The sequence below is a fragment of the Melanotaenia boesemani genome, chromosome 19 (genome assembly GCF_017639745.1).
Source record: "Melanotaenia boesemani isolate fMelBoe1 chromosome 19, fMelBoe1.pri, whole genome shotgun sequence".
Classification (NCBI taxonomy): Eukaryota; Metazoa; Chordata; class Actinopteri; order Atheriniformes; family Melanotaeniidae; genus Melanotaenia; species Melanotaenia boesemani.
In genome coordinates, this window is record NC_055700.1 from 30,276,386 (window position 1) to 30,302,559 (window position 26,174).

Below are 26,174 nucleotides of genomic sequence, written 5' to 3' on the forward strand. Positions count from 1 at the left end.
GACTCAAATGAAATAGGTCCAACACCCTATTAAGTTTTGCACAATGACTCATCACTTTGAGTCAGGTGGTTTTGGAGCAGGGACACATCAAAAACCTGCAGGATTGTGGCCCTTGAGGACCGGATTTGGGCACCCCTGGTTTAGCTGCTAAACAGTTGGGTAGTATACAGCTAGATAACAGTTTAGCTGCTTAACAGTTGGCTAGCATACAGCTAGCTAACAGTTTAGCTGCTAAATAGTTGGCTAGCATACAGCTGGCTAACAGTTTAGCTGCTAACAGTTGGCACAAATAAAAAACAGTTAGATGAGCATTTGACAGCTGTTTAAACAGGTCAGTAACGTGACTGGGTTTAAAGGAGCATTTTAGAGAGGAAGAGTCGCTCAGATGAGCTGCTAGTTGCTAACTTCATCCCTCACGTGTCTTTCTTTGTTTCTAGAATTTGCAGAGTTTGTGCATTTACCTTTAAACTTAAGATGAAAATGAGAACAAGAGAAGTGGAGCTGAAATGTGACTTAACTGCAGATCTGGCAACACAGCAGCTCAAAGAATCTGAGCAAAGTGAAAAGATTCTCTACTACAGCTCTCACAGGACTGCTGCTTAGACTAGCATTTCAGTCTCCATACCATACCAAGGAGATCATGTTAACCTGTTCATGAGCATCTTCAACATATTTCTCTCTTTTGTGGGCAGATGTTGGCTTTAGAGTCGGGAGAAATTCAGGAATGTCCTACTTTGTGCTGCAAATTCATTATGGAGATGTCAAAGCCTTCCAGGGTAAGTACAGTCCTGGGATGATCCGATCAGGTGAACATAAACACATATATGACTTTATCAAATAAACAACTTTTCTCCAAATGAAATTACATTAAGGCAACTTTCATTTCCTGCAAACATCATGAATATGAGGATTAATGATTCTTTTGTTTGTAATAAGAACAGAATGTTAAAACGGCTTCAAGATTATGAACTTAGAGCTGCTTTCCTCCAAATACTGAGATTCTTCCGGCTTTTCCTGATTTTATTACAACTTCAACAAATATCGACATACATTCGGAAACATCAATAAATATCAAAACACACAAACAAATATCTACAAACTTTAATAGACAAATGTCAACAAACATCAACAAAAATGTAAAATGTCGTCAGATATTGCTAAAAATAAAAAATAACAGTATCCACTAACATTAATTTATACAGACTAACAAATATCCCCGAATACAAACAAAATATTCAATAAATTAAACAAATATAGACAAACGTTGACTAATATTTTATTTGGACAAATATTGAAAAACACAGACAAATATCAGCAAACTCCAACAAACATCAAAAACCAACAAATATTTTCAGACATTAACAGACATCAAATACTGTCAGATATCAGTAAAATTAACAATAACAGTATCAACAAAAATCTACACACACAAATATCGCAAATAGAAACAAATATCGACAAACTTCAGCAAAAATTGAGGAACTTAAACAAATGTCCATCCAGCTCATCACTTTGAGCGGTTTCTGGGTCGGTTGAGGGGTTTCTTGGTAGGGTGAGAGGTTTTTGGGTAGGGTGAGGGGTTTCTGGGTAGGGTGAGAGGTTTCTGGGTAGGGTGAGGGGTTTCTGGGTTGGGTGAGGGGTTTCTGGGTTGGATGAGGGGTTTTTGGGTAGGGTGAGAGGTTTCTGGGTAGGGTGAGAGGTTTCTGGGTCGGCTGAGGGGGTTCTGGGTCAGGTGAGAGGTTTCTGGGTCAGGTGAGGGGTTTCTGGGTCGGGTGAGAGGTTTCTGGGTAGGGTGAGAGGTTTCTGGGTCGGGTGAGAGGTTTCTGGGTCGGGTGAGAAGTTTCTGGGTAGGGTGAGGGGTTTCTGGGTCGGGTGAGAGGTTTCTGGGTAGGGTGAGGGGTTTCTGGGTCGGGTGAGAGGTTTCTGGGTAGGGTGAGGGGTTTCTGGGTAGGGTGAGAGGTTTCTGGGTAGGGTGAGGGGTTTCTCGGTTGGGTGAGGGGTTTCTGGGTTGGGTGAGGGGTTTTTGGGTAGGGTGAGAGGTTTCTGGGTAGGGTGAGAGGTTTCTGGGTCGGGTGAGGGGTTTTTGGGTAGGGTGAGAGGTTTCTGGGTTAGGTGAGAGGTTTCTGGGTAGGGTGAGGGGTTTCTGGGTTGGGTGAGGGGTTTCTGGGTTGGATGAGGGGTTTTTGGGTAGGGTGAGAGGTTTCTGGGTAGGGTGAGAGGTTTCTGGGTCGGGTGAGGGGGTTCTGGGTCAGGTGAGAGGTTTCTGGGTCAGGTGAGGGGTTTCTGGGTCGGGTGAGAGGTTTCTGGGTAGGGTGAGAGGTTTCTGGGTCGGGTGAGAGGTTTCTGGGTAGGGTGAGAGGTTTCTGGGTAGGGTGAGGGGTTTCTGGGTCGGGTGAGAGGTTTCTGGGTAGGGTGAGAGGTTTCTGTGTAGGGTGAGAGGTTTCTGTGTAGGGTGAGGGGTTTCTCGGTTGGGTGAGGGGTTTCTGGGTTGGGTGAGGGGTTTTTGGGTAGGGTGAGAGGTTTCTGGGTAGGGTGAGAGGTTTCTGGGTCGGGTGAGGGGTTTTTGGGTAGGGTGAGAGGTTTCTGGGTTAGGTGAGAGGTTTCTGGGTAGGGTGAGGGGTTTCTGGGTCGGGTGAGAGGTTTCTGGGTAGGGTGGGTAGGGTGAGAGGTTTCTGGGTAGGGTGAGGGGTTTCTGGGTCGGGTGAGAGGTTTCTGGGTAGGGTGGGTAGGGTGAGAGGTTTCTGGGTCGGGTGAGAGGTTTCTGGGTAGGGTGAGGGGTTTCTGGGTAGGGTGAGAGGTTTCTGGGTCAGGTGAGAGGTTTCTGGTCAGGGGAGGGGTTTCTGGGTCGGGTGAGAGGTTTCTGGGTAGGGTGAGAGGTTTCTGGGTCGGGTGGGTAGGGTGAGAGGTTTCTGGGTCGGGTGAGAGGTTTCTGGGTAGGGTGAGAGGTTTCTGGGTTGGGTGAGGGGTTTCTGGGTTGGATGAGGGGTTTCTGGGTAGGGTGAGAGGTTTCTGGGTCAGGTGAGAGGTTTCTGGGTAGGGTGGGTAGGGTGAGAGGTTTCTGGGTAGGGTGAGGGGTTTCTGGGTAGGGTGAGTGATTTCTGGTGTGTGATTGCTCTCTGTTTACAGATCATCACAGAGATTGCTCCGGGCTGACATTAAGAATGACTTCCATACCGTAAGTTTTTACCTAAACGCTGCAACTAACTTCTGTAACGTGTGAAAGAGAAAATCTGGATATGCAGAATGTAAACAACAGCTGGACCTGAGAAGACTTGCATCCTGCTAAAATCCAGTTCTGGGTTTTTGTTCCTTCCTCAAAGGCAGCCGTTCATTGCGGGCATATATCTGCTGATGTCTGTGGACACGGTTATCCTGCCAGGAAATAAAGGTATTTGTTTTCTTTACTTTAAGTTTGAACCCTGATTATTTCCAGTGTTTTATTTATTTAAGGCTAACAGATTAACAGCCTGACCTCAGCAGTCATAAATGACAGCTTAAACATCATGAGATCATCAGAGAGGAGACACCCAGGAACACTTTAAACTCCCCCAATTTTTTTTCTTTATTTAGAGCCAGAAAGGATCACAAAAAATAAGAGCATGTAAAAATTAAATAAACATAAAATGTAGCGTAAAAATGACATGAATCCCGTTCCACAGTGGCCTCTAGGGGGCAGGAGTCCGGTAGGTCAAACTGGTTTCAGTTTTTCTTTAATGATCCCCTGTCAAGCTATTTTTAAAAAGATTCTTTTTCACACTGGTTCAGATACTCTGCTGAAAGAAGGCGGAAATTCAAACCATTCCTTTAGGGAAAATGAATGAATGAAATGAATGAAAAATACTTTATTAATCCCAAAGGGAAATTCAATATTGTAGTAGTAGTAATTTTTTTTTTTTTTTTTTTTTTTTTTTTTTTTTTTTTTTTTAGTAAAACAATCACATTAATTAATTAAGGGCTTTGTTCTTCAGCCTGATAGCTGCTGGAAGGAAGGATCTTCTGTATCTCTCTGTCTTGCATCGGACTTGAACAAGCCTCCCACTGAACACACTCTGTTGTTTCGTCACGGCGTTGTGTAGAGGGTGTGAAGGATCTTCCGTTATCTTCGTCAGCTTGTACAGAATTCTTTTTTTGATGATCAACTCCAGCGGCTCCAGAGTTACTCCAAGCACAGAACCGGCTTTCTTGATCAGTTTGTTAATTCTTTTCAAGTCTCTGGTTCTGATGCCGCTGCCCCAGCAGATTGCTGCAAAGCTGATTGCACTTTCAACAACAGACCTGTAGAACATTTGCAACATTTTGGTGCAGACGTTAAAAGATCTCAGCTTCCTTAAGAAGTAGAGTCTGCTCTGACCTTTCTTGTAAATGTACTCAGTGTTGCTTTTCCACTCAAGTCTGTTGTCCAGCTGAACTCCAAGGTACTTGTATTCCTCCACCACCTCCACCTCCTCTCCCATGATGGAAACACTTCTATGTGTGTTCTTGTTCCTCCTGAAGTCAACAATCATCTCCTTTGTTTTCTTGGTATTCAAGATGAGATGATTGTCACCGCACCATTTCACAAACTGACCGACCAGTTCTCTGTACTCTGCTTCTTGTCCATCACTGATACACCCAACAACTGCTGAGTCATCAGAGTATTTCTGCAGATGACAGAACTCAGAGTTGTACTGGAAGTCTGAGGTGTACAGCGTGAATAGAAATGGTGAAAGTACAGTCCCTTGTGGTGTTCCAGTGCAGCTGACCACCATCTCAGACACACAACCTTTCAGTCTCACAAACTGTGGTCTGTTTGTGAGGTAGTCGTAAATCCAGGTGGTTGTGGAGGGATCCACCTGGAATTTCTGCAGCTTCTCACACAGCAGAGCAGGCTGAATCGTATTAAAAGCACTTGAGAAATCAAAGAACATGACCCTCAAAGTGCTGCCTGACTGGTCCAGATGAGAGTGGGCTCTCTGAAGCAGGTATATGATTGCATCTTCAACCCCAAGCCCATTACGGTATGCAAACTGTAATGGGTCCTGAAAGGTGTTCACCTGCTTGCTGAGGTGAGCCAGTAAGAGTCTCTCCAGGACTTTCATGACGTGAGATGTCAGGGCGACTGGTCTGTAGTCTTTTGGTTCAGCTGGTTGTGGTTTTTTAGGCACTGGAACAAGGCAGGATGTTTTCCACAGCACCGGGATTCTTTTCTGGCTCAGGCTGGTGTTGAACAGGTGCTGGAGAATCGGACATAGCTGTTTTGAGCAGGTCTTGAGAACTCTGGGACTGACACCATCTGGACCTGCAGCCTTGTTCTGGTTCAGTTTCACCAGTTGTTGCATGACTTGGTTACAGGAGACAGACAGAGTGGAGGTGGAGGCAGAGGAGGTTTCAGGAAGTCCTGATGTGGAGGGAGATGAGGTTGTGTCCAGGTCCTTGACTGAGCTGCAGGGTGACAGAGTGGAGGTGTGACAGGAAAGCTGTGGGCTCATGGAGGGTGTGTGGCTAGTTGGGGTTGAAGCAGGAGGTGAGCTAAACCTATTGAAGAACATGTTCAGTTCATTCGCTCTGTCCAGACCTCCATCAGTCTGATCCTCCTTTATCCCGAAGCCAGTGATCTTCTTCATTCCTGACCACACATCCCTCACATTGTTTTTCTGAAGCTGACTTTCCAACTTCTTCCTGTAGTCCTCCTTGCACTTCTTCATTTGTGTTTTAAGTTGTTTTTGTGTGGACTTCAATAACTCCCTGTCTCCATCCCTAAAAGCTTTCTTTTTGATGTTCAGCAGCTTTTTCAGGTCACTGGTGATCCAGGGTTTGTTATTGGGGAAGCACCTCACTGTTCTTGTTGGAACGGTGCTGTCCACACAGAAGTTAATATAATCTGTCACACACTCAGTCAAGGCATTGATGTCATCTCCATGAGGTTCACATAGGACGTTCCAGTCTGTAGCCTCGAAGCATCCTCTCAGAGCATCTTCAGCTTCATTAGACCAGGTTCTAATAGCCTTTCTAATGACTGGTTGTTGCTGAACGATGGGCTTGTAGGAGGAGGAGAGAAGAACTAGGTTATGGTCTGATCTTCCTAAAGGTGGCAGGGCAAAGGAGCTGTATGCATTTTTAATATTTGCATAAAATAAGTCCAACGTTTTGTTTTCTCTGGTGGAGCAGCTGACAAACTGTTGGAAAGTTGGTAGAGTTGCAGAGAGGGAGATGTTGTTAAAATCTCCAGAGATCGCCACAAATGCGTTTGGATGTTGTGTTTGAAGCCTGGCCACTACAGAGTTAATGACATCACAGGCTGCGTCTGGAGCGGTACCAGGTAATATATATACCGCTACCAGAATAACGCATGTGAACTCTCTGGGTAAATAATACGGGCGGAGACTCACAGCTAGCAGTTCAATGTCTCTTGTGCAGATCTTCTCTTTAACAGTGACATGTTCAGGATGACACCAGCGCTGGTTTACCAGCACCGCAATTCCACCTCCCTTCAGCTTCCCGCTGAGTTGTTTATTGCGGTCTGCACGGACCGTCCTGAAGCCGTGTACAGACGCATTACAGTCTGGGATGTGTTCATGCAGCCATGTCTCGGTGAAGCACATAATACTGCACTCTCTGTATTCTTTAAGAGACCTGGTTAGCACCTGAAGTTCATCAATTTTGTTAACTAGCGATCTCACGTTTCCCATAACAACCGTTGGAAGAAACGGTTTGAATCGCCACCGTTTTTCTCTCTGCCTCGCTCCTGCCCTGCATCCTCTTCTCTTTCTTTTCAACTCCGTTGGGATTTGAAGTGTTGTTTCACTGATAATCTTGAGTTTGGAGAGCTTTATCAGTTGATCCCGATGGTAAACAAGTCTCGTTGCCATGGAGACTCACAATAACAAGTCTTGCAAAAAGAAAAAATATTCAGAAAAATCTACCGTATAGCACAGCCTCTGACCAGCGCGAAAAATCTACCCGAACAGACACAGATTGACAGCTGATGTCTTAAAAAAGACGGCTATATTGCAAAAAAATCATAAGTTAAAAACAGAGCTACTACAATTGCTGCTGCCACCTAGCGGCGCATTCTAGAACGCTCTAACGCTCTAACGCTTTGTTAGCTAACAAAATGGACAAGTTTTCAGTGCTAACAAGGACACAGAAGGAATACAGAGACTGCAGTATCATGTGTTTTACTAGGACACGGCTACAGGAACATATCCCAGACTGATGTGTTTTTATGCTGCTTTAAGACAAGCGTAGCACAGAGCTGAAAGGAGGACGTCCTGCAGTGCTTTTTAACTCTGGCATGTCACAGTGAAGAAGAAGATCTGCAACGGGAGTTTCATCCATATTATCTTTTAAGATCAAGATGCAGAAGTTCTGGTTCTGTTCTGGGAACTGATCTGGAGCTGATTATCCAGAGAAGATGCCCACAAGCTGCTGGACATGATGCTTCTTCATGTAGCTGCAAGATAGAAAGATGAACGCCAATGCCCTCCTGAAGAAAAACTGCTGCAACATTATAATTTCTCCTATTTTTCTTTTCTTTCTCCTCCTCAAATGGACATTTAGAAGAGATCAAAGGAACAAAATTCCTCACAAACATCCAGCTGACCCCCCACAATGAATCAAACAGGGAAAATCCCTAAAATGAAACTGCACGAGGAGACAGAGGAGAGGAAAACCTCCCCTTTACAGTGTTTCTCAGTGGCTTTGGTGCAATGAATGAACAAGCTACTCAGATGGCTTAGTCATGTTTTCATTATGACAGTCTAACCCAGGGCGACTCAGTTCGGTCCTACGAGAGCTACAATCCAGCAGGTTTTCCATGTATTCCTGCTTTAACACACCTGAATCAAACTAAATTAATCTAACAGCCTAAGTTCTGCACAATGACTCATTAATTTAAGTCAGGTGCGTTGAGCTGAGCAGCCCTGATCTATTCTGTCAGTGTTTTCAAATACAAAACAGTCTGATCTCAGAGACACTACCTGAAAATGTCCAAAACAGGACTGCACGTTACTATTGTTACTATTGTTAGTGTGGTAACTGATTTCATGTGTTTCACGTTTTCATCTCATACACTCTTTGCCATCTTATCTGTTCACATATGTACAACAAACGTAAAGTATCAACCCTTGGGTAGAGTTGTGCACATGACTGTAACGGTACATGCATGTTCCTCATGACTTCTCATTGGTTATAACTGATGCTGCACTCACCTCCTAATCAGTGAAAGCTGAGGGTCAGCTATTAGTTTTATGGGGACTGACTTCAGCAGTTGTAAGTATGGTTAATTTAGACCAGGGGTGTTAAACTCCGGCCCTCGTGTCCTGCAGGTTTTCATTGTTTCCCTGATCGAACACACCTGACTGAAATTAATGGGTTATTGTGAAGATATTGACAAGATCCATTTGATTTTATTCAGGTGTGTTGGTGCAAGGAAATAATTAAACCCTGCAGGACAGCAGTCCTTGAGGACCAGAGTTTGACACCCCTGATGTAGGCTGATATGACCTCGGCAAATGATGATGTCATCAAATGACAAGAGAAAGAAAGCAAACGCGACACATCCAAAGCGTTTGCAGTTTGATCACAGCAGGAGAAACCGATGCACACACGACTAGTTGTTGTGGAGGTTAATGAATTTCAATTCTGATGTGAGAAATGCACCAAGGCCACCGAGAAAACCTGTAACAAGAGGAAAAACCTCCATCAGGATCAGAACCAGGAATGAAAAACTCCATCAGGACCAGAACCAGGAAGGAAAACCTCCATCAGGACCAGAACCAGGAATGAAAAACTCCATCAGGACCAGAACCAGGAAGGAAAACCTTCATCAGGACCAGAACCAGGAAGGAAAACCTCCATCAGGACCAGAACCAGGAATGAAAAACTCCATCAGGACCAGAACCAGGAATGAAAAACTCCATCAGGACCAGAACCAGGAAGGAAAACCTTCATCAGGACCAGAACCAGGAAGGAAAACCTCCATCAGGACCAGAACCAGGAATGAAAAACTCCATCAGGACCAGAACCAGGAAGGAAAACCTCCATCAGAACCAGAACTAGAAAGGAAAACCTCATCAGGACCAGGACTAAGAAGGAAAACCTCATCAGGACCAGAACTAGGAAGGAGAACCTCCATCAGAACCAGGAAGGAAAACCTCCATCAGGACCAGAACTAGGAAGGAAAACTCCATCAGGACCAGAACCAGAAAGGAAAACCTCCATCAGGACCAGAACCAGAAAGGAAACCTCCATCAGGACTAGAACCAGGAAGGAAAAGCTTCATCAGGACCAGAACCAGAAAGGAAAACCTCCATCAGGACCAGAACCAGGAAGGAAAATCTCCATCAGGACCAGAACCAGGACGGAAAACCTCCATCAGGACCAGCACCAGGAAGGAAAACCTCCATCAGGACCAGAACCAGGACGGAAAACCTCCATCAGGACCAGAACCAGGAAGGAAAACCTCCATCAGAACCAGAACTAGGAAGGAAAACCTCCATCAGGACCAGAACCAAGAAGGAAAACCTCCATCAGGACCAGAACCAGGAAGGAAAACCTCCATCAGAACCAGAACTAGAAAGGAAAACCTCATCAGAACCAGGACTAGGAAGGAAAACCTCATCAGGACCAGGACCAGGAAGGAAAACCTCCATCAGGACCAGAGCTAGGAAGGAAAACCTCCATCAGAACCAGAACTAGAAAGGAAAACCTCATCAGGACCAGGACTAGGAAGGAAAACCTCATCAGGACCAGGACCAGGAAGGAAAACCTCCATCAGGACCAGAGCTAGGAAGGAAAACCTCCATCAGAACCAGGAAAGAAAACCTCCATCAGGACCAGAACCAGGAAGGAAAACCTCCATCAGAACCAGGAAAGAAAACCTCCATCAGGACCAGAACCAGGAAGGAAAACCTCCATCAGGACCAGAACCAGGAAGTATAGAGTGTAGAATGTGTGATGGGTCCTGTGTAATCCTGTGGGCTATTTGCATATGTGATGTTTTTCTTGTAGTTACAAATGCAGACGTGGCCTGTGATTATTCCTCGTACCCCATCTACCCCTTTGCCTTCAGGACACACACACACCGTCTTGGTGAGTCCCAGCAGACACTTAAAGGTGTGTTTGAAAGTGGCTCATCACCTTGTCATTGGTAATCTGGGTGAGTTTTCCTTCCACAGGTAAAGTGGTCAGTGGTTACAGGATCCGTAATGGGAAGTGGAGCCTGATTGGGAGACAGTCTCCCCAGTTACCACAGGTACGTTATTACACTACCTGAGAAAAGGGGTACGTTTAACCAGGATGACCCTGGGCTGGAGTTCGGATGAGATAGCAAAATGAATGAGTTTATTTTCTTTAACCCTTAAACCTCCAGCAGATCTCCCCGAGGTGTCTCTCTTCTACCACCAGGAGCGGTAGTGTGTAGCTCTGTGGGGTAAACTGTGATGGATAGCTACCCTTTAGTGGAACAACTGTGACATGCGTTGGTCAGAATACCAGAGAGAGAACGATTCTTTGTTTAAAAGCATTGCTTTCCTGCTCCTGGTCATTGCAGCTGGGTTTATTCAATAGCTCCACTCTTCAGTCCTGCAGCTTCAAGCTACCATGTTATCTAAATTTAGACACAAAGGACACTCATTAACCTCTGAAGCAGGTTTTTTACTGTATGATAGAGTAACTAGCATTAACTAGCCTAAGAGCTGTTACTTACATTATATTAATATATGGTATTAAACATCATAACATACATCTGAATTCAACTTAGATGATCTGGATTCTGATGGTTGTGCTCAGGAATGACTGCTTTTTTCTGCAGGCATTTTATCCAGCAAACAAGGAGGTGAATGTGCAGTATGGAGACACCGTTGCTGCCAGATGTGTGTTTACAGGTGAAGGGAAAACCTCCAAAACATACATTGGGTGAGTTTTGAGAATAAGTGTTTTTTTTTTTTGTTTTTGTGATTTCATAATAAAATATAGTTTATAGTTCTCCAAGGTTTGAGATTTTGCTTCTGTTTCATTGATGAACTATTTTGTTTTTAACATCAGTCAAATGTTTAAATGTCATATTTATTGTTTACATGCAACAAAAGCAGAATTTTTGTGTGATTTTTTTTCCCCACAACTTTGCGATGCAGTAACTGAGCCTAAAATAAGACTATTCAAGTTCAAGTTGACCACCCTGCCAGAAGATAAGCATCCTTTATTTTACCAGGAAGTCCCAGTGAGAGACCAGCAGTCATGTATAGTTCATGTAGGAGTGGACAACAGTGTGCTGCACAATCTGCCACTAAATAAAAAAAGATGTGCTAATGCAACAGCTAATTCCATTAGTTCCTGTTAGCTGCTCTGTGCTGGCTGTGGCTATGTTTCTGAAGGTAGGTAACAGTAAGTTTATTCCCAGGTTGTTTACTGTTGTTGTTTCCCTGCAGCGGGACAGCTGACGATGAAATGTGCAACTTCTACATCATGTATTACATGGACAGCAAGCATGCCATTCCTTTTATGAACTGCATGGAGACTGGCTCCAGAGAACTGTTCAGACATATTCCAGCTGAGGCGAACGTTCCCATCCCTGTCAGCCCAGGTCACATGGCCTCCATGATGACTGGGAAGCACTCAACAGGTACCCAGCGCATCATGATTCATTGCACTGCTGTCTTTTAAATCACAGTTTGAAGCAATTGTTCAGTGTTTTGTAGAAATCTGCTCAGTGTTTTTCTGGTTTGACAGCACATGGGCCTCACTCACCAGCATCTTACAAATCTCCTTAAATTTGTCAACGTGTACTTGAGAAGTTTTTTACGGAAACCCTTCGTCAGATTAATTTTCGTAGCCTGTGGATTTGTTCGTATCTTTCCTCTTAGACTGGTGAATACTAATCTCTCGTAAGTTGAAAGGACGGACAAGCCAGCCCTACTTTGCAAGCAAATGCCCAAAAAAGGTCATGACTTACAAGCCGTGTGCAAACAGACAGAAGAGAAACAGATGAGGAAAAATAACAAACGTGATAGAATGAGAACAAAAAATTATGATAAAGAAATGCAATGAAGCCTAATTTTCTTCATATTTAAAGTGTTTACTTGATCAGAAATAATGACATGGTGAGCTACATATAATATAAAAACTGTTTTATTTACAAATGGATCAATAATAATTACTCCTGAACCTGGACGGCAGCCTGCAGTCTGGTCCCATGAGCGCGGGCAAAACGTGTTTCACTGTTTAATAAATCATCCTTACCTTCAAACCTTACACAGGTTGTAACACAGATTTCCTCCTGCTGTTGCATCATCTTAAGATTAGGCCTGTCGTGATAACAAATTTTGCTGTGCGATAAATTTTTTCAGAATTATCGCGATAAGCGATAATATTGCACAAAGTGATAATGTTGTCATTTTGAGACCATTTTCAACTAATATAATAACTAACTATGCCGTAATAATGCAAGAATCAATAAACTGTACTTCACCAAAAGTTATTTAAAAATCTGACAAAAACATAATTGTAGTTTTATTGTGTTTTAATGAACAGAACAGCAGAAAACAACACAAATGCTGATTTTGTTCAAATGTGTCAGCTTTCAGATGTTCCTAAAAGTTCTCCTGAGTGTTCGTAGGATTTGTTTATAGCTACAAACAAATCCAACATATGGATATTTTGGGGAATGCCACAATTTTCTTAAAATGTTCAACAGTAGGATTTAATAAGAAATTAGTTTGTAAGAACGGCTGGTAAATGAGGCCCAATGTTTTCTTCTTTTTGTTTGAGCAGATGAGCGGTTGCCTCAGGACTCCATCAAAGCAGACGTGGTTCTGGATCAGGGTGAGTGTGGAGACCAGAAACTGCACCATCTGTCCGTTGCCTGTATCCACTTACGCCTAAGCTTTCTCCTATGATGACTCTCCTGTGATGGCAGTTTTAAAGAAACAATGTGCGGCTAGCAAGGAAAAACTCCTGGTGCAGTTTTGCTGCCCAAAGAGCAAATAACGACAAGTTAAATTAGTTTAAAGGCTGTTTCCACCACAGGTGGCACCACAAAGACCTGCCGCTACGGGCGGACCCCATTGGGAAAGCCACACCCATCCACAAGTCAGGCCCCGCCCATTCAGCGTTTTTATTTTAATTTATATAGTTTTGAATATCATTTTATTAATAATTATTTAACAGTTATTTTTCTAGTGGAACTAAATCTTCATATATAGAGTATTATTTCTGCAATGTTAAATTTCCTGTTTTCAGAAGTATTTTGTAAAAACCATTAAAAAAGAAAAACTATTTATTTTTTAAGTTAGTTTGAAGGTACACGATGTGAAGTGAAGCATGATCCTTAACTAACAACTCGGTAGTGTGGACGCTGTAACTTGTAGTTTTACACTATTGGATTGAAATGAAACATGGCTGTCTTCATGTTCAAAAATAAATCACCAAAATGATGAAAATTAGTTTTGAGTCAGACCATTGATCAATCTGCAGTTATCAGATTTATTGAATGGGATGACAGAAACCAGCTCAGCAGAGATCTCAGCCTGATCCTGAGGTGTGTTTGTGTTTGTAGACTACCATTTGGAGCAGGTGCCATCTTGGCCACAGAGCTCTCTCCAGCTGGGTCAGGTGTCAGGACTGGCTCTGGACTCAGACTCTAACCTGGTGATTTTCCACAGAGGAGACCACCACTGGGGTCCAGAGTAAGTTGCATCCATCTGATCAAACACCTTTATGTCCAGCTCTCCAACAGGAACAGTTTTAGTAGAATCTGAATTTGGGGATTAAAATTTACCAACCAGATGAGCAAAAGTAAAACTGCTGAAGGTTTTCAACAGGTTTTTGGCCTCTTTGAGCTGCCATCAGTGTCCCAATCTTCCTTACTCTCTGTTAAAAATCCTTTGTTTTGTGTTTTCAGCTCTTTTAACAGCCAGGCTCGGTACCTGCACAGGTCACTCGGACCCATCCAGCAGTCCACTATTCTTGTTGTGGACCCGGATGACGGCAGAATCCTGAAGGCTTCTGGCAGAAACATGTGAGTGGTCGTGTTTTCTTTGGGGGTGAAGATGAGACAAGTCAGAACTTCTATGATGACAGTTTTCTGCTGTGGCAGGTTTTATTTACCTCATGGAATAACTGCAGATGAGCAGAACAACTACTGGGTCACGGACGTAGCTCTTCATCAGGTAGGTTCTGACTGGTTGGACTGCCTCCAACCAGTCGCTTAAAATTCTGGATTTGAAAACTAACATTTTTCTACAGATTGATTTGCTAACTAATCATGGGTGCCAGTGGCAAATTACAGTTGGTCATACTTATTATTATGCTTGTCCCGTTTACATCACAGATGTCTCTGCATGACTTGTTCTGGAGTTTTAAGAAAAAACAACCCATGAGATACTTTAAAACTTGCATCTCAATCAGAGGAGTGTGCTATGACCTTAGGTTGCCATACCTAAGGTGTTTATGAAAATCCCCCAAAAAATAAAATTTCTCTCATAGAAATGGATAGGGTTGTGCTGAAATAGAAATTTCATTTGAGCTTTAAAACAAAGCACAAACGATTGCATTTTTGTGTCTGGAAGGGTATTTTGATAACTGTTATGGTTGTGTCACAATCAATTTAAGTTTTATTAAATTTCAGAAATTGCTATGGAGAGTCCATTCTCTGACAATGTCATGGATTTATAAATTTAAAGAAAAGAAAACCCAAACAAAGAATAAATCAAAACATGCAGCTCAAATAACAAGATGTGTGCTGAATTTTGTTAGTGATAAAGCACGAGGTATTTTGTGAAATTCACAAATAAATATGAAATTCCTCCCAAAGAACTGAATGTGGTTTTGCTGAAATGAATGACAAGCCCTCTTTGAAGTCCCGTTCCTCAGGCAGACTTTCACGTAGTAGCTACATTCAACATTTAACGAGTCATAAAAGATTCAACTTTCTGTTTCTTAAAAGGCATCATATGTCTTACAACTTTGACCAATTGCGATTATGACATTTCAGAAAATGCCACGGAGTGTCCACCCTCTTGGGTGATGATGTCCTGCATTAATATATTTCTAAGCATAACTTGCCACAAACTTTTGAGAAAACCTTAACAAAAAAATACTTCAAGGCATCCGGCTCTACCAGGAGACGTACTCTTACTTTTGGCAGTGATATATCGCATAGCAAACTGCAAAATTTCTCCGTTATTTTCTCCGTTAACGATCAGGTTCAGAAGTCACCGTCATCATAGCAACGTTAACGATCATGCTCAGAAGTCATCGTAGTCATAGCAACGTTAACGATCATGCTCAGAAGTCATCGTAGTCATAGCAACGTTAACGATCATGCTCAGAAGTCATCGTAGTCATAGCAACGTTAACGATCATGCTCAGAAGTCATCGTAGTCATAGCAACGTTAACGATCATGCTCAGAAGTCATCGTAGTCATAGCAACGTTAACGATCAGGCTCAGAAGTCATCGTCATCATAGCAACGTTAACGATCAGGCTCAGAAGTCATCGTAGTCATAGCAACGTTAACGATCAGGCTCAGAAGTCACCGTCATCATAGCAACATTAATGATCAGGCTCAGAAGTCACCGTCGTCATAGCAACGTTAACGATCAGGCTCAGAAGTCATCGTCATCATATCAACGTTAACGATTGGGTAATAGCTGCATTGCCACCCATCAAAATGTCTTTAAAAGTGTTCTAGTTTACTTATATTCAGTTCAGCAGAGAGAAATGCTTATATTTCCCTGTAGATCAGTTAAAGCTCAGTTAGTTCAGCAGTTCTTTATACTGAACTGTAAATGACGACTGATTATGATCAGAAATATTCATATTTATAAACATTGTGAAGTGAATTCAGGTCCATGAACATGTGAAGACTTGATCTTCTGAACCTCTTCAGGTGTTGAAGGTGAGCAGCGATGGCCGAGACAGAACTTTACAGACACTGGGAGAAGCTTTCACTCCAGGAAGTGACATCAACCATTTCTGCCAACCAACTGATGTGGCCGTTGACCCCCAAACTGGGAACGTCTTTGTGTCTGATGGATACTGTAATTCCAGGATACTGAAGTTCTCTGCTGATGGAAAATACCTATCTCAGTGGGGCGCAGGTATCTGGCCACATTCATTACTAAGAATAAAGAATTATGGTGCAGACAACCAAAAATGTGATGCCCATGTGCTGTATGTGGATGCCAGGTTGTAGAACATGAACAAAATTAGAAGTTGTCCTCTTGCTGTGACTTCCAAATCATTTAGCCTGAAGAATCCAAGGCCTATTATAGGGACTATCTGCCAGTAATGTGGAGTTAAACGTCAACTCTTAAAATTTTGTTTTTATGTGTTATGCAGTCTCCAGTGTTTGAGGGGTGATCAGGTATAAGAATACTGTGATAAACACATTATGGAGGAAAAAAAGAGTGGTTAGGTTGTTGGAAACAAGCATCACATGAAGTGGTAAACTCATTGTAAAAAAGTGTGTGTGGTGAACGTGCTCCTAATGTTTGGTTTTATTTGGGTCGTTTCAATCGGTCAAATCATGAAACTGATAAAGGTTCCTCATGAAGTCATAAAAATGAAGAGCGAGAGAAGGATTTTATAAAAATAAAAGTTATAGGTCTGTAACTCACTTCAGTTTGTCTGGCTCCTTCTCTGAGTTGAGTCTCCTTCCACCAGGATGAAGGACCACATAGTCCAGACTCCTACATAGAATCTAGACCGTGATAGAGTCAAACAGCCGGTCGCCATGGCAGCGAAGCTATAAAAATACCAAAAGCGGACCTTCCAGGAGCAGAAACACTGCAGGATTTATCACGAAGGATCTTAATCAAATACTGCTCACCATCAGTGGAGTTTATGGTCATTAAATGTGACCATTCTACCCTCTGAGGGAGTGTACAGCCATACTGCTTGCTGCTGTTTACTTTCCTTAGAGCACCAGAGGAAACAACAGGAGCGAAGCATTGAATGAACTGCATTAACACGAATGAGCAGCAGGCAGCCCACCCTGATGCCTTTCTCGTCTTAGCTGGGGATTTCAACCACGCAGACCCAAAGAGTGCATTTCTAAAACTACACAAACACACAGACTTTCCACACGTGGAAACATCACACTGGACCAGGTTTACACCACCCAGAGAGGAGCTGGTCCTGATAACATACCTGGTCGTGTGCTGATGGACTGTGCTGGGGAGCTCATGGATGTCTTTACATCTTTAACATCTGGCTGAGCCAGGCTGTCGTCCCCATGTGCCTCAAAAGCACCGCCATCATCCCTGTCCCGAAGAAGTCGTCGCGCTCCTGTTTCCACGACTGCCGTTCGGTAGCCCTCACTCCCATTCTTATGAAGTGCTTTGAACGGCTAGTGTTGAAACACATGACATCTGTCCTCCCACCCTCCCTGAACCTCTTCCAGTTTGCATATCGCTCCAGCCGCTCGACCGACGATGCCATCTCCACTGGCCTCCACACAGCCCTCACACATCTGGACACAAAGACTCTTATGTCAGAATACTGTTCATAGACTTCAGTTCATCATTCAACACAATCGTCCTCCAACAGCTCATTCTGAAACTGGACCAGATGGGAGTTAACGCCTCACTGTGACACTGGCTGCTGGACTTCCTGACTGGGAGACCACAGTCAGTTCAGGTCGACAGGAACACATCCAGCGTCACCACACTGAACATGGGGTCCCTCAAGGATGTGTGCTGAGCCCCCTCCTCTTTACTCTGCTGACCCACGACTGCACACCATCACACAGCTCCAACCTCCTCATCCAGTTAGCAGATGACACGACTGTGGTAGGTCTCAACAGCAACGAGGATGAGCCAGACTACAGGAGTGAGGTGAAATGCCTGGCCTTGTGGTGGGAACACAGCAATCTTTCTCTGAACGTGGTTGTGGAGTTCAGGAGACCACGCCCCCACCATGCACCTCTGACCATCAAAGGTGCTATGGTGGAGTGAGCAGCACCAAGTTCCTGGGTGTGCACGTCACAGAGGACCTCTCCTGGACCATCACCACCACATTACTGGCCAAGGAAGCCAACCAGCGCCTCTACTTCCCCCACAACCCGAGGAAAGCTAGAGCCCCACCCCATCATGTGCACCTTCTACAGAGGCACCATGGAGAGCATCCTGACCGGCGGCATCACCGTGTGGTACGTTGCAGGCCGGGACCAGGACCAGGACTAGCAGACTGAGGGACAGCTTGGTCCACTAGGCTGTCAGGATGCTGAACTCTCCTGCTCTTCCCCCCTTCCACCCACACTGGACTCTGATGCCCCCCATCATCATCTGAACTTTTTACCCCCTCAGGAACATGACTGGTCCAGAAGTCAGTCTGAACCGGCAGATGGTTCCAGATACCAGGAACTGTTCTGATCGGTATTTCTCTGAAGATTAAATCTTTGTTGGATAACAAAGAAGGATCTATGACATCACATAGATGAGCTTTTTAAGGCATCTAAAGCTGAAGTCACATCTAAACTGTGGAAATACTCAGACATTTCACATCACTGGCGAGGAAAGCCCAGCGGCGCCTCTACTTCCTGTGCGAACTCAAGCGGGCAAGAGCCCCGCCCCCATCATGATCACGTTCTACAGAGGAACCAATGAGAGCATCCTTTCCAGCTGCATCACTGTGTGGGCGGAGCTGCACGACTACAACAGGAGAGCATACAACTCTTTGCTTGTACATAGTACCACAACTTGTACGTACAAACTGTGAACCCCTTATTGTAATTTATATTGTTATTGTTATTATTGTTATTATAGTTGTTGTTATTGCTACAGTTGGTCTTAGGATCAGTTCATGCCTTAATGCTTCACTTTATTTATTATCACTGTGTGATGTCAGATATTTGTTGTGCCTGTGTAATTTTTATTTTAATGGTTACTTCAGTGTCTTCACCACGGGACAGTGGGAAACGAAATCTCTATTCCTTTGTATGTCTTGTACATGTGAAGAAATTTACCATCAAGCTGACTTTGACTTTCACTTATCTTCCTGAGCATCTTGAGTTATTTTGGTTTGTTTGACCTCCACTTTGTTTACAGAAAGTATGAAGCCTGTAAAAGTCACCTGATTAAACACAACAGTGATCTTTTTCATCCATTCAGCATTCATCTAACTAGGTGGAGCCTTGTGTTGAAAAGATGGATAGATGGTTGAGTAGAAAGACAAGAGCCTTGACTCAGCTTGAATCCCCAGGTCTGAAATCTATGAACAGTCCACGCTAAACATCAGGTTTGCTTCAAAAACTATATTTATCCTGCAGGGATTTCCACATCCCAAAGACACATAAAACTCTATTTCTGAGCAGTAATGTCTAAATAAGAAGCTATACCAGGTCATGTGACCCAGCTGCTGCAGGATAGTTGTTGTTTTTTTCCACTTTTTCAGCGTTTTGTGTAAACCACATTCTGAGTGAGAGTTTATTATTGGAATCAGTATCCAGGTAAACAGGCTGAGTGGTGCAATTTTCATCCCTTTTGTCTTCATTATTTTTACCTGAAGGTTCATCAGACAGGAGGAGGCGTACTCCGTTCCAGATCCCCCACAGCCTGGCCTTCCTCCCGGACAAGAAGGAAGTGTGTGTCGCCGACAGGGAGAACGGTCGCATCCAGTGCTTCATCGATGAAACTGGAGAGTTTGTCAAGGAAATAAAGAGGGATGAATTTGGAGGAGAGGTGTTTGCTATCACCTACAGCCCAGCTGGAGGTCAGTTTGCCTCTCTCTCTCTGTCAACATTTTACTAATGTTCATCCAAGCTGGAACTACTCGGACCGTGTTGCTTTTCTAAAGATTTCTAACTTCCTCTAAAGGTCTGAAATTCTTTAGTTAGATCTGAGAAAATCCTGCTGAGGATCTGCATCTGGTCTAAGTGCTTACCCGTCCACATGTGGTGTGTATCTGCCTTATTCCTGTTAGATGGATTGATCTTTGCTGTAAATGGAGAATCACCATATGGCTCTGCTCCACTGAGGGGTTTTGTCATAGATTATTCAACCAAAGAGATTCTGGACACCTTCAGCCCAAATGAAAAGGTAAACACAGTCCTGGTGACACAACATGCCTCATAAGTTCCAGCAGGGATGGATGGATGGATGGATGAATGGACGGACGGACGGACGGATGGATGGATGGGTGGATGAATGGACGGACGGATGGATGGGTGGATGAATGGACAGACGGATGGGAGGCTGGATGGACGGATGGATGGATGGATGGATGGACGGGTGGATGGGTGGATGAATGGACGGACGGACGGATGGGTGGATGGAGGGATGGATGGATGGGTGGATGGATGAATGGACGGACGGACGGACGGACGGATGGAGGGATGGATGGATGAATGGACGGACGGATGGATGGGTGGATGAATGGACAGACGGATGGGAGGCTGGATGGACGGATGGACTGATGGATGGGTGGACAGATGGATGGACGGGTGGATGGGTGGATGAATGGACGGACGGACGGATGGGTGGATGGAGGGATGGATGGATGGGTGGATGAATGGATGGACGGATGGATGGGTGGATGAATGGACGGACGGACGGATGGGTGGCTGGATGGATGGATGGGTGGATGAATGGACGGACGGACGGATGGGTGGATGGAGGGATGGACGGATGGGTGGATGAATGGACGGACGGAGGGGTGGATGGATGGATGGGTGGATGAATGGACGGACGGATGGGTGGCTGGATGGACGGATGGGTGGATGGATGGATGGATGGGTGGATGGACGGATGGGTGGGTGGATGGACGGACGGATGGGTGGACGGATGGATGGATGAATGGACGGACGGACGGACGGATGGGTGGATGGATGGATGGATGGGTGGGTGGATGGACGGACGGATGGGTGGATGGATGGATGGATGAATGGACGGACGGACGGATGGGTGGATGGATGGATGGATGGACAGATGGATGGACGGGTGGATGGACAGATGGATGGACGGGTGGATGGATGGATGAATGGGTAATTTTTCCGCCTGACCTGTATTTCCTACTTTCACAGGGGTTTAAAATGCCTCACGACGTGGTAGCAACGGGGGACGGCAGCGTGTTTGTTGGAGACGTAGGAACTAAATCCGTCTTCAAGTTTACAGCTGAGAGTGAGTTCATCTCCATTAAAACCCTGATGGACCCGTTAAGGAGCAGCTCTGACCCGTCATTCTTGCACTTTTCTCCTGACATGAAGACATGAAGGGATTATCTGTTTCTGATGCTTTTTCATGCTTAACATGACTTTACTAAAGAATCTTTTCCACGTGCATGTAAATGAGCTGTAAATCATAGTTTTCTGTAAACATCTAAGAAACCTTCATTCCCCAGAGTCACATCGATCTGTGAAGAAAGCTGGAATCCAGGTTCAAGAACTTGAAGGTGACTTCTGCTGAATTATTTTTTCCTGAATGAATGATCATTATTGAGAAGAAGCTCCCTCATGTCTCTGTAGATCAGGGATCTCCAACTCCAGTCCTCAAGACCCACTCTCCTGCAGAACATCCATGTTTCCCTGCTGCAACACACCTGACTTCAGGTAATGGCTTAGTAGCAGACTTGTACAGAGCTGGTCAGAGATTCGTTTAATTTGAATCCAGGTGTGTTGCAGCAGGGAGACATCTGATCAATTCAGAAAAAAATATTTTTTTACAAAACATAATGATCTGATTAATTCAAAAACACAAATTGATTATTTTTTGTTAAATGGCTGTCACAGTTCTGCGGACGTGAGGACCCGATAGCAGACTGAAGAGGCAGGAACGAGTTTTAATGAACGAAACGAGAAACAACGCAGATCTGACAAAGAAAAACTGAAACCAAGGGCTGTAAATACTCTGAGGAGCTAATAAGGAACATGTGGAAGCAAAACAGAATACAAAACACAGTGGAATGACCCTACAAAATAAAACAGGAAACCAGACAAGACAATAAAACCAAACCAAAACATACAGACCACAGACCTGTACCAGGAAGTTACCTGTATCCAGGTAACTTCGGGGCTACCCGGGGTTTTCTGTCCTGTGATGCTAGTTAACTTCTTACCGGGTCAGTCACCATGGTAACTGAACTGCTAACCTGCTCTGGAGCAGGTTCTGGATCAGAGATCAGGGAGTATAAACGCTCCACCTCCTGACCAATCAGATCTCTTGGAGACTGTCCCGCCCATTCTCAGAACATCCATCCAGGTTGGTGGTGGATGGTGAGAGGAGGATGCATTCCTCAGATGAAACAAAGCCTTGTCTCTGAGAGCTTTAAATTATGTTTCTGTCCTCGTTCTTGACTTGTTCCAAGTCCGTTTAGCTCCACCAGGGTTGGTCTGGGATAATGAGCTTAATAATAACGCTCACACATGGCAGAACCATGAATCTATGGACCCACAACCACTTGAGCCATCATGGTGAGGAATTAATATTCCAACACAAAAATAAACATTTAAAAAATGATTTCATTAAATCAGGAAAACCAAACAAACTTTGTTTTTGTAAACTGATCTCATTCATCCCAGAAGCAAAGTTTTGATTAATTTTTTTTAGCTTTATTTGTGAATGCAGTGAAACCATTCTCTGTGTAACCTTCCATCACATGGAGCGTAACAGGATTGATTCTTCATGGTAAAGATTTCTCTTTACATTTTCACTCATTTTAACAACCCACGCTGATGGCGTGCAGAGGTAGAGGCGCTGGTCCGGACCAGGATCAAAGCGGATCAGAATATCTCGAAGACGATCAAAGAGAAACAAACCGCTGAACAGTCGGAATCGGAAGAGAAGAAAGAAGTTTCAGCCACGGCTACAAGAGAGAACAGGCTTCTCCCGGCCGTCATCAGCACTCTGCTTCTCCTTCCTCTGACGCTCGTCGTCTTCATCGGAGTCTTCGTCTGCTGGAGGAAAAACAGTACGTAGGACACGAACAAACAAAGATCCATGTCAGTGTTTTGGTTTAACTGGTCGAATCTTTCCAGAACGATGCGAGCTAAAAACAGAACCGCGTTCCGTGGGAGGAATTCTGGGAAAAATCAGAGGTGAGTTGTTTATCACACCACGGACACACAAAGTGCTCAACTGTTCTTTTATTCATTATAATGGGATGTTTTTTGACTTGTAGTTGGAGACATTTATATGAAACATGAAGATTATGTTTTGATGAACACGCCACGGTGAAAGTGAACACGCTTCAGTCCATCAGGACAACATGAACAAATACTAAACAGGAAGAATAAAAGTTTCAGGGTTTCAGGTGAAACTTGGCGAGGCGTCAACAAGCAGAGCTGTGATCCAGGAATTCCTGCTGAGGAAGAAGAGAAACAGATCAGCAACAGTTAATGGCAGCTTAACTGCAGGATTTATCAAACAAAAGCTTTTAAGCCTGATCTGAAGGTAGACAGGGCATCCCTGAAGCCAAAGTAAATCTGAGTATCATCTGCATAGAAACGAACATTTGCACCATGCGGTCCAAGTACAGAACCCTGAGGAACTCCATGATATCACTGGCACTTTATTTCCTCTCTCAGGTAAAGCAGTGGGTGGTCTGAACCTGGGAAACTTCTTTGCGACCCATAAGGGTTACAGTCGTCAGGGTTTTGACCAGCTCAGCACCGAAGGCAGCGACCAGGAGAGGAACGTGGAGGACAGCAGCGACTCAGAGAACGAAGAGTACTCCGCTCCACCGCCCCCATCATCATCCTCTTAGACGCCAGAACCAGCTGCTGGTCTTCTGCTTCCTCTGCTGAGATGTGGTTCTTCAAAAGTGTAACTGTTATGTCGGCTGCCAATCCTGCTGTTTACTGTATATATTTAAATGTGTTGTTGTATATAAAATTAAGTATTTTATCAGTGGACTGGACCCAGTCTTGGTTTTCCTAATGGAACTTAGTTTTATGGAAACTTGGTACAGTCCACAAAACAAACACTTATCTGGTCAGATTCCGCCTTAAACAAGAAAACGTGTCTGCTTATGCACTATTATTATTTAATAGATTTTATTTTCCATATATTTTTTTATGGTATTTATTTGTGTGCAACGGTCTGAAGCGATCAGGACCGCAGATCAATGTGCCACCTCTGACTCTAGTGCCTACACTCTAGTTGGTCTTATTGGCTGCTGTATTCTCTGTTAATGAAAGAGATTATTCTGGATTATCAGTCCTCATCCTGCAACCCCCCCTCCCCCCCTTATTCTGTATTTTGTTTAAGTTTCTTTTTAAATGAAGACAGTTACCAGAGACTGAACTTTACAAACGGTTCCCCAAATTTTTACAGCCCCAAAATAAAATTTGTATATAAGTTAAATAAAAGCAGAATCGCACATTTTATCCCCAGTAGAAGATAAACAACACATCAGATGATGAAACTGAGACGTTTCACCATGTGATGGAAAATCTGAGCTGATGAAGGTGAAAGGTCTGGACTGCAGGCAGGCCAGTTCAGCAGCCGGACTCTTCTCCTGTGAAGCCATGCTGCTGTGATGGATGCAGGATGTGGTTCAGCATCGTCTTGCTGAAATCTGCAAGGTCTTCCCTGAAAGAGACGTTGTCTGGATGGAGCAGATGTTGCTCTAAAACCTCCATGTACTTTTCAGCATTGATGGAGCTTCACAGATGTGGAAGCTGCCCACGCCATAGGCACTAATGCAGCCCCATCCCATCAGAGATGCAGCTTTTCACCTGTCCACTGATAACAAGCTGGATGCTCCCTCTCCTCTTTAGTCTGCAGGACACGCCGTCCATGCTTTCCACAAACTACTTCACATCTTCATCCAGGTTTCCACTTTGCCTCAGACCATTTTAAATGAGCTTTGGTCCAGAGAAGATGGAAGAAGCTGGTTCTGGATCCTCTTCACATCTGGCTTCTTCTCTGCATGATGGAGCTTTAACCTGCATTAGTGGGTTTCAGGGTGAACTGTGTTCACAGACAGTGGTTTCTGGAAGTCTTCCTGAGTCCATGCAGTGGTTTCCAGTAGAGAATCATGTCTGCTTTTAATCACCAGCATCCAGCCTTGTCCCATGCACACAGAGATTCCTCCTGATTCTCTCAATCTTCTGATGATATTCTACACTGTAGATGGTGGATCTTCAAAGTCTGAGGAACATTTTTCTGAAATTGTTCCACAGTTTTAGATCCAGTTTGTCTCAGATTGGTGAATCTCTGTCCATGGTTTGTACCAGGTACTTTGTTGCTCCCGAGATGTTGGTGATCTTCTACTGGGGCTAAAATATGAGGTGGTGAGATTCTGTTTTTCACATTTTACGCAGCGACACTATTTTTGGGATTAGGGTAAGATGTAAACCGGCTCCAAGCTTCAGAAACTTCAGCTTCAGCATATTTGACTTTTCGGTGTGAAAAAACAGCTGATTTCAGACCAAGAATGTAGAAATGAATCATTCCTCATGGACCAACAACTACCATCTGTTATTTAGGACAGTGTGGATAGAAGCTCCCCTTTGTGAAGTCAGATCAAAAAATGAACCAAAACTATCTGTTGGACACGTTTTTAACTGCTGTTAAAGCTCATCTATAAGCATCACAGACATCCAGGAATTAGTTATGTCCTTCATTAATGAGAAGAAATGAGTTAGAAGTTTTAATTCAAGTATAATAAATGGATCATTTGTTCATGTATTTTGAGTGGAAAAAATAAAACCTGGGAATATTTTAGGAAATTTAAACTTAAAACTGTGAAATCTGGAATCAGCCACCAGGTCCAGGAAACACGAAGAAGCAGCTCAGAAAAGACAAAGATGCAGGAATTAGTCCGATCCGAAGACTTCTCTTTCCCTTTTCTGTATGTTCAGACTTTGATCACATGATTCTGCCTCTGTATTTACCTGAATGACAGCATGCCACTGATTTCTAACCACACTCTCACATGTTGGCTTCTTCATATTTGTTGTGACTGATTTTGCTTCTAGAGTACTATTTTCAGTAACCATGTTATTTGTGTAATAAAGTGTCTGCAAAGCATCACGTTGTCATGGAGATTGTCAGACCAGTTATTTAAAAGTTTTATCTAAATAAGGCTAAAGATGTAAACTCCCAACATACTGGTTTTTATACAGACTCGTTTGGCACGACCTAATTCTTTAGGTTGAGTTCAATAGAAAGCTTTACAGCTGGTTGCCTTGGTTACTAAAGTTGTCTCAGCTACTCGGTCTGTCTTCTGTCCATCACTTGTTCCAGTGGGATCCT

At 43.9% G+C, this 26,174-nt stretch overlaps 1 protein-coding gene across 4 annotated transcripts in view; it reads left to right on the forward strand.

Moving 5' to 3' along the window:
* Positions 1-23,978, forward strand: part of pam (peptidylglycine alpha-amidating monooxygenase) — a 35,055-nt gene extending 11,077 nt beyond the window's left edge. For 3 of the 4 annotated variants that reach the window (XM_041970737.1, XM_041970738.1, XM_041970739.1), the window contains exons 7-26: positions 693-776; positions 3,127-3,175; positions 3,321-3,388; positions 9,991-10,071; positions 10,158-10,234; positions 10,793-10,896; positions 11,409-11,602; positions 12,751-12,801; positions 13,535-13,664; positions 13,880-13,996; positions 14,075-14,147; positions 15,869-16,079; positions 19,489-19,692; positions 19,903-20,018; positions 21,002-21,098; positions 21,319-21,369; positions 21,443-21,526; positions 22,660-22,884; positions 22,952-23,011; positions 23,501-23,978. In XM_041970737.1, the coding sequence (XP_041826671.1) occupies positions 693-776; positions 3,127-3,175; positions 3,321-3,388; positions 9,991-10,071; positions 10,158-10,234; positions 10,793-10,896; positions 11,409-11,602; positions 12,751-12,801; positions 13,535-13,664; positions 13,880-13,996; positions 14,075-14,147; positions 15,869-16,079; positions 19,489-19,692; positions 19,903-20,018; positions 21,002-21,098; positions 21,319-21,369; positions 21,443-21,526; positions 22,660-22,884; positions 22,952-23,011; positions 23,501-23,679 (2,255 nt within the window). In that variant the 3' untranslated portion in view covers positions 23,680-23,978. The remainder of the gene's footprint in view (positions 1-692; positions 777-3,126; positions 3,176-3,320; positions 3,389-9,990; positions 10,072-10,157; positions 10,235-10,792; positions 10,897-11,408; positions 11,603-12,750; positions 12,802-13,534; positions 13,665-13,879; positions 13,997-14,074; positions 14,148-15,868; positions 16,080-19,488; positions 19,693-19,902; positions 20,019-21,001; positions 21,099-21,318; positions 21,370-21,442; positions 21,527-22,659; positions 22,885-22,951; positions 23,012-23,500) is intronic. The other variant, XM_041970740.1, reaches the window with a different exon arrangement.
* Positions 23,979-26,174: the final 2,196 nt, after the last annotated feature.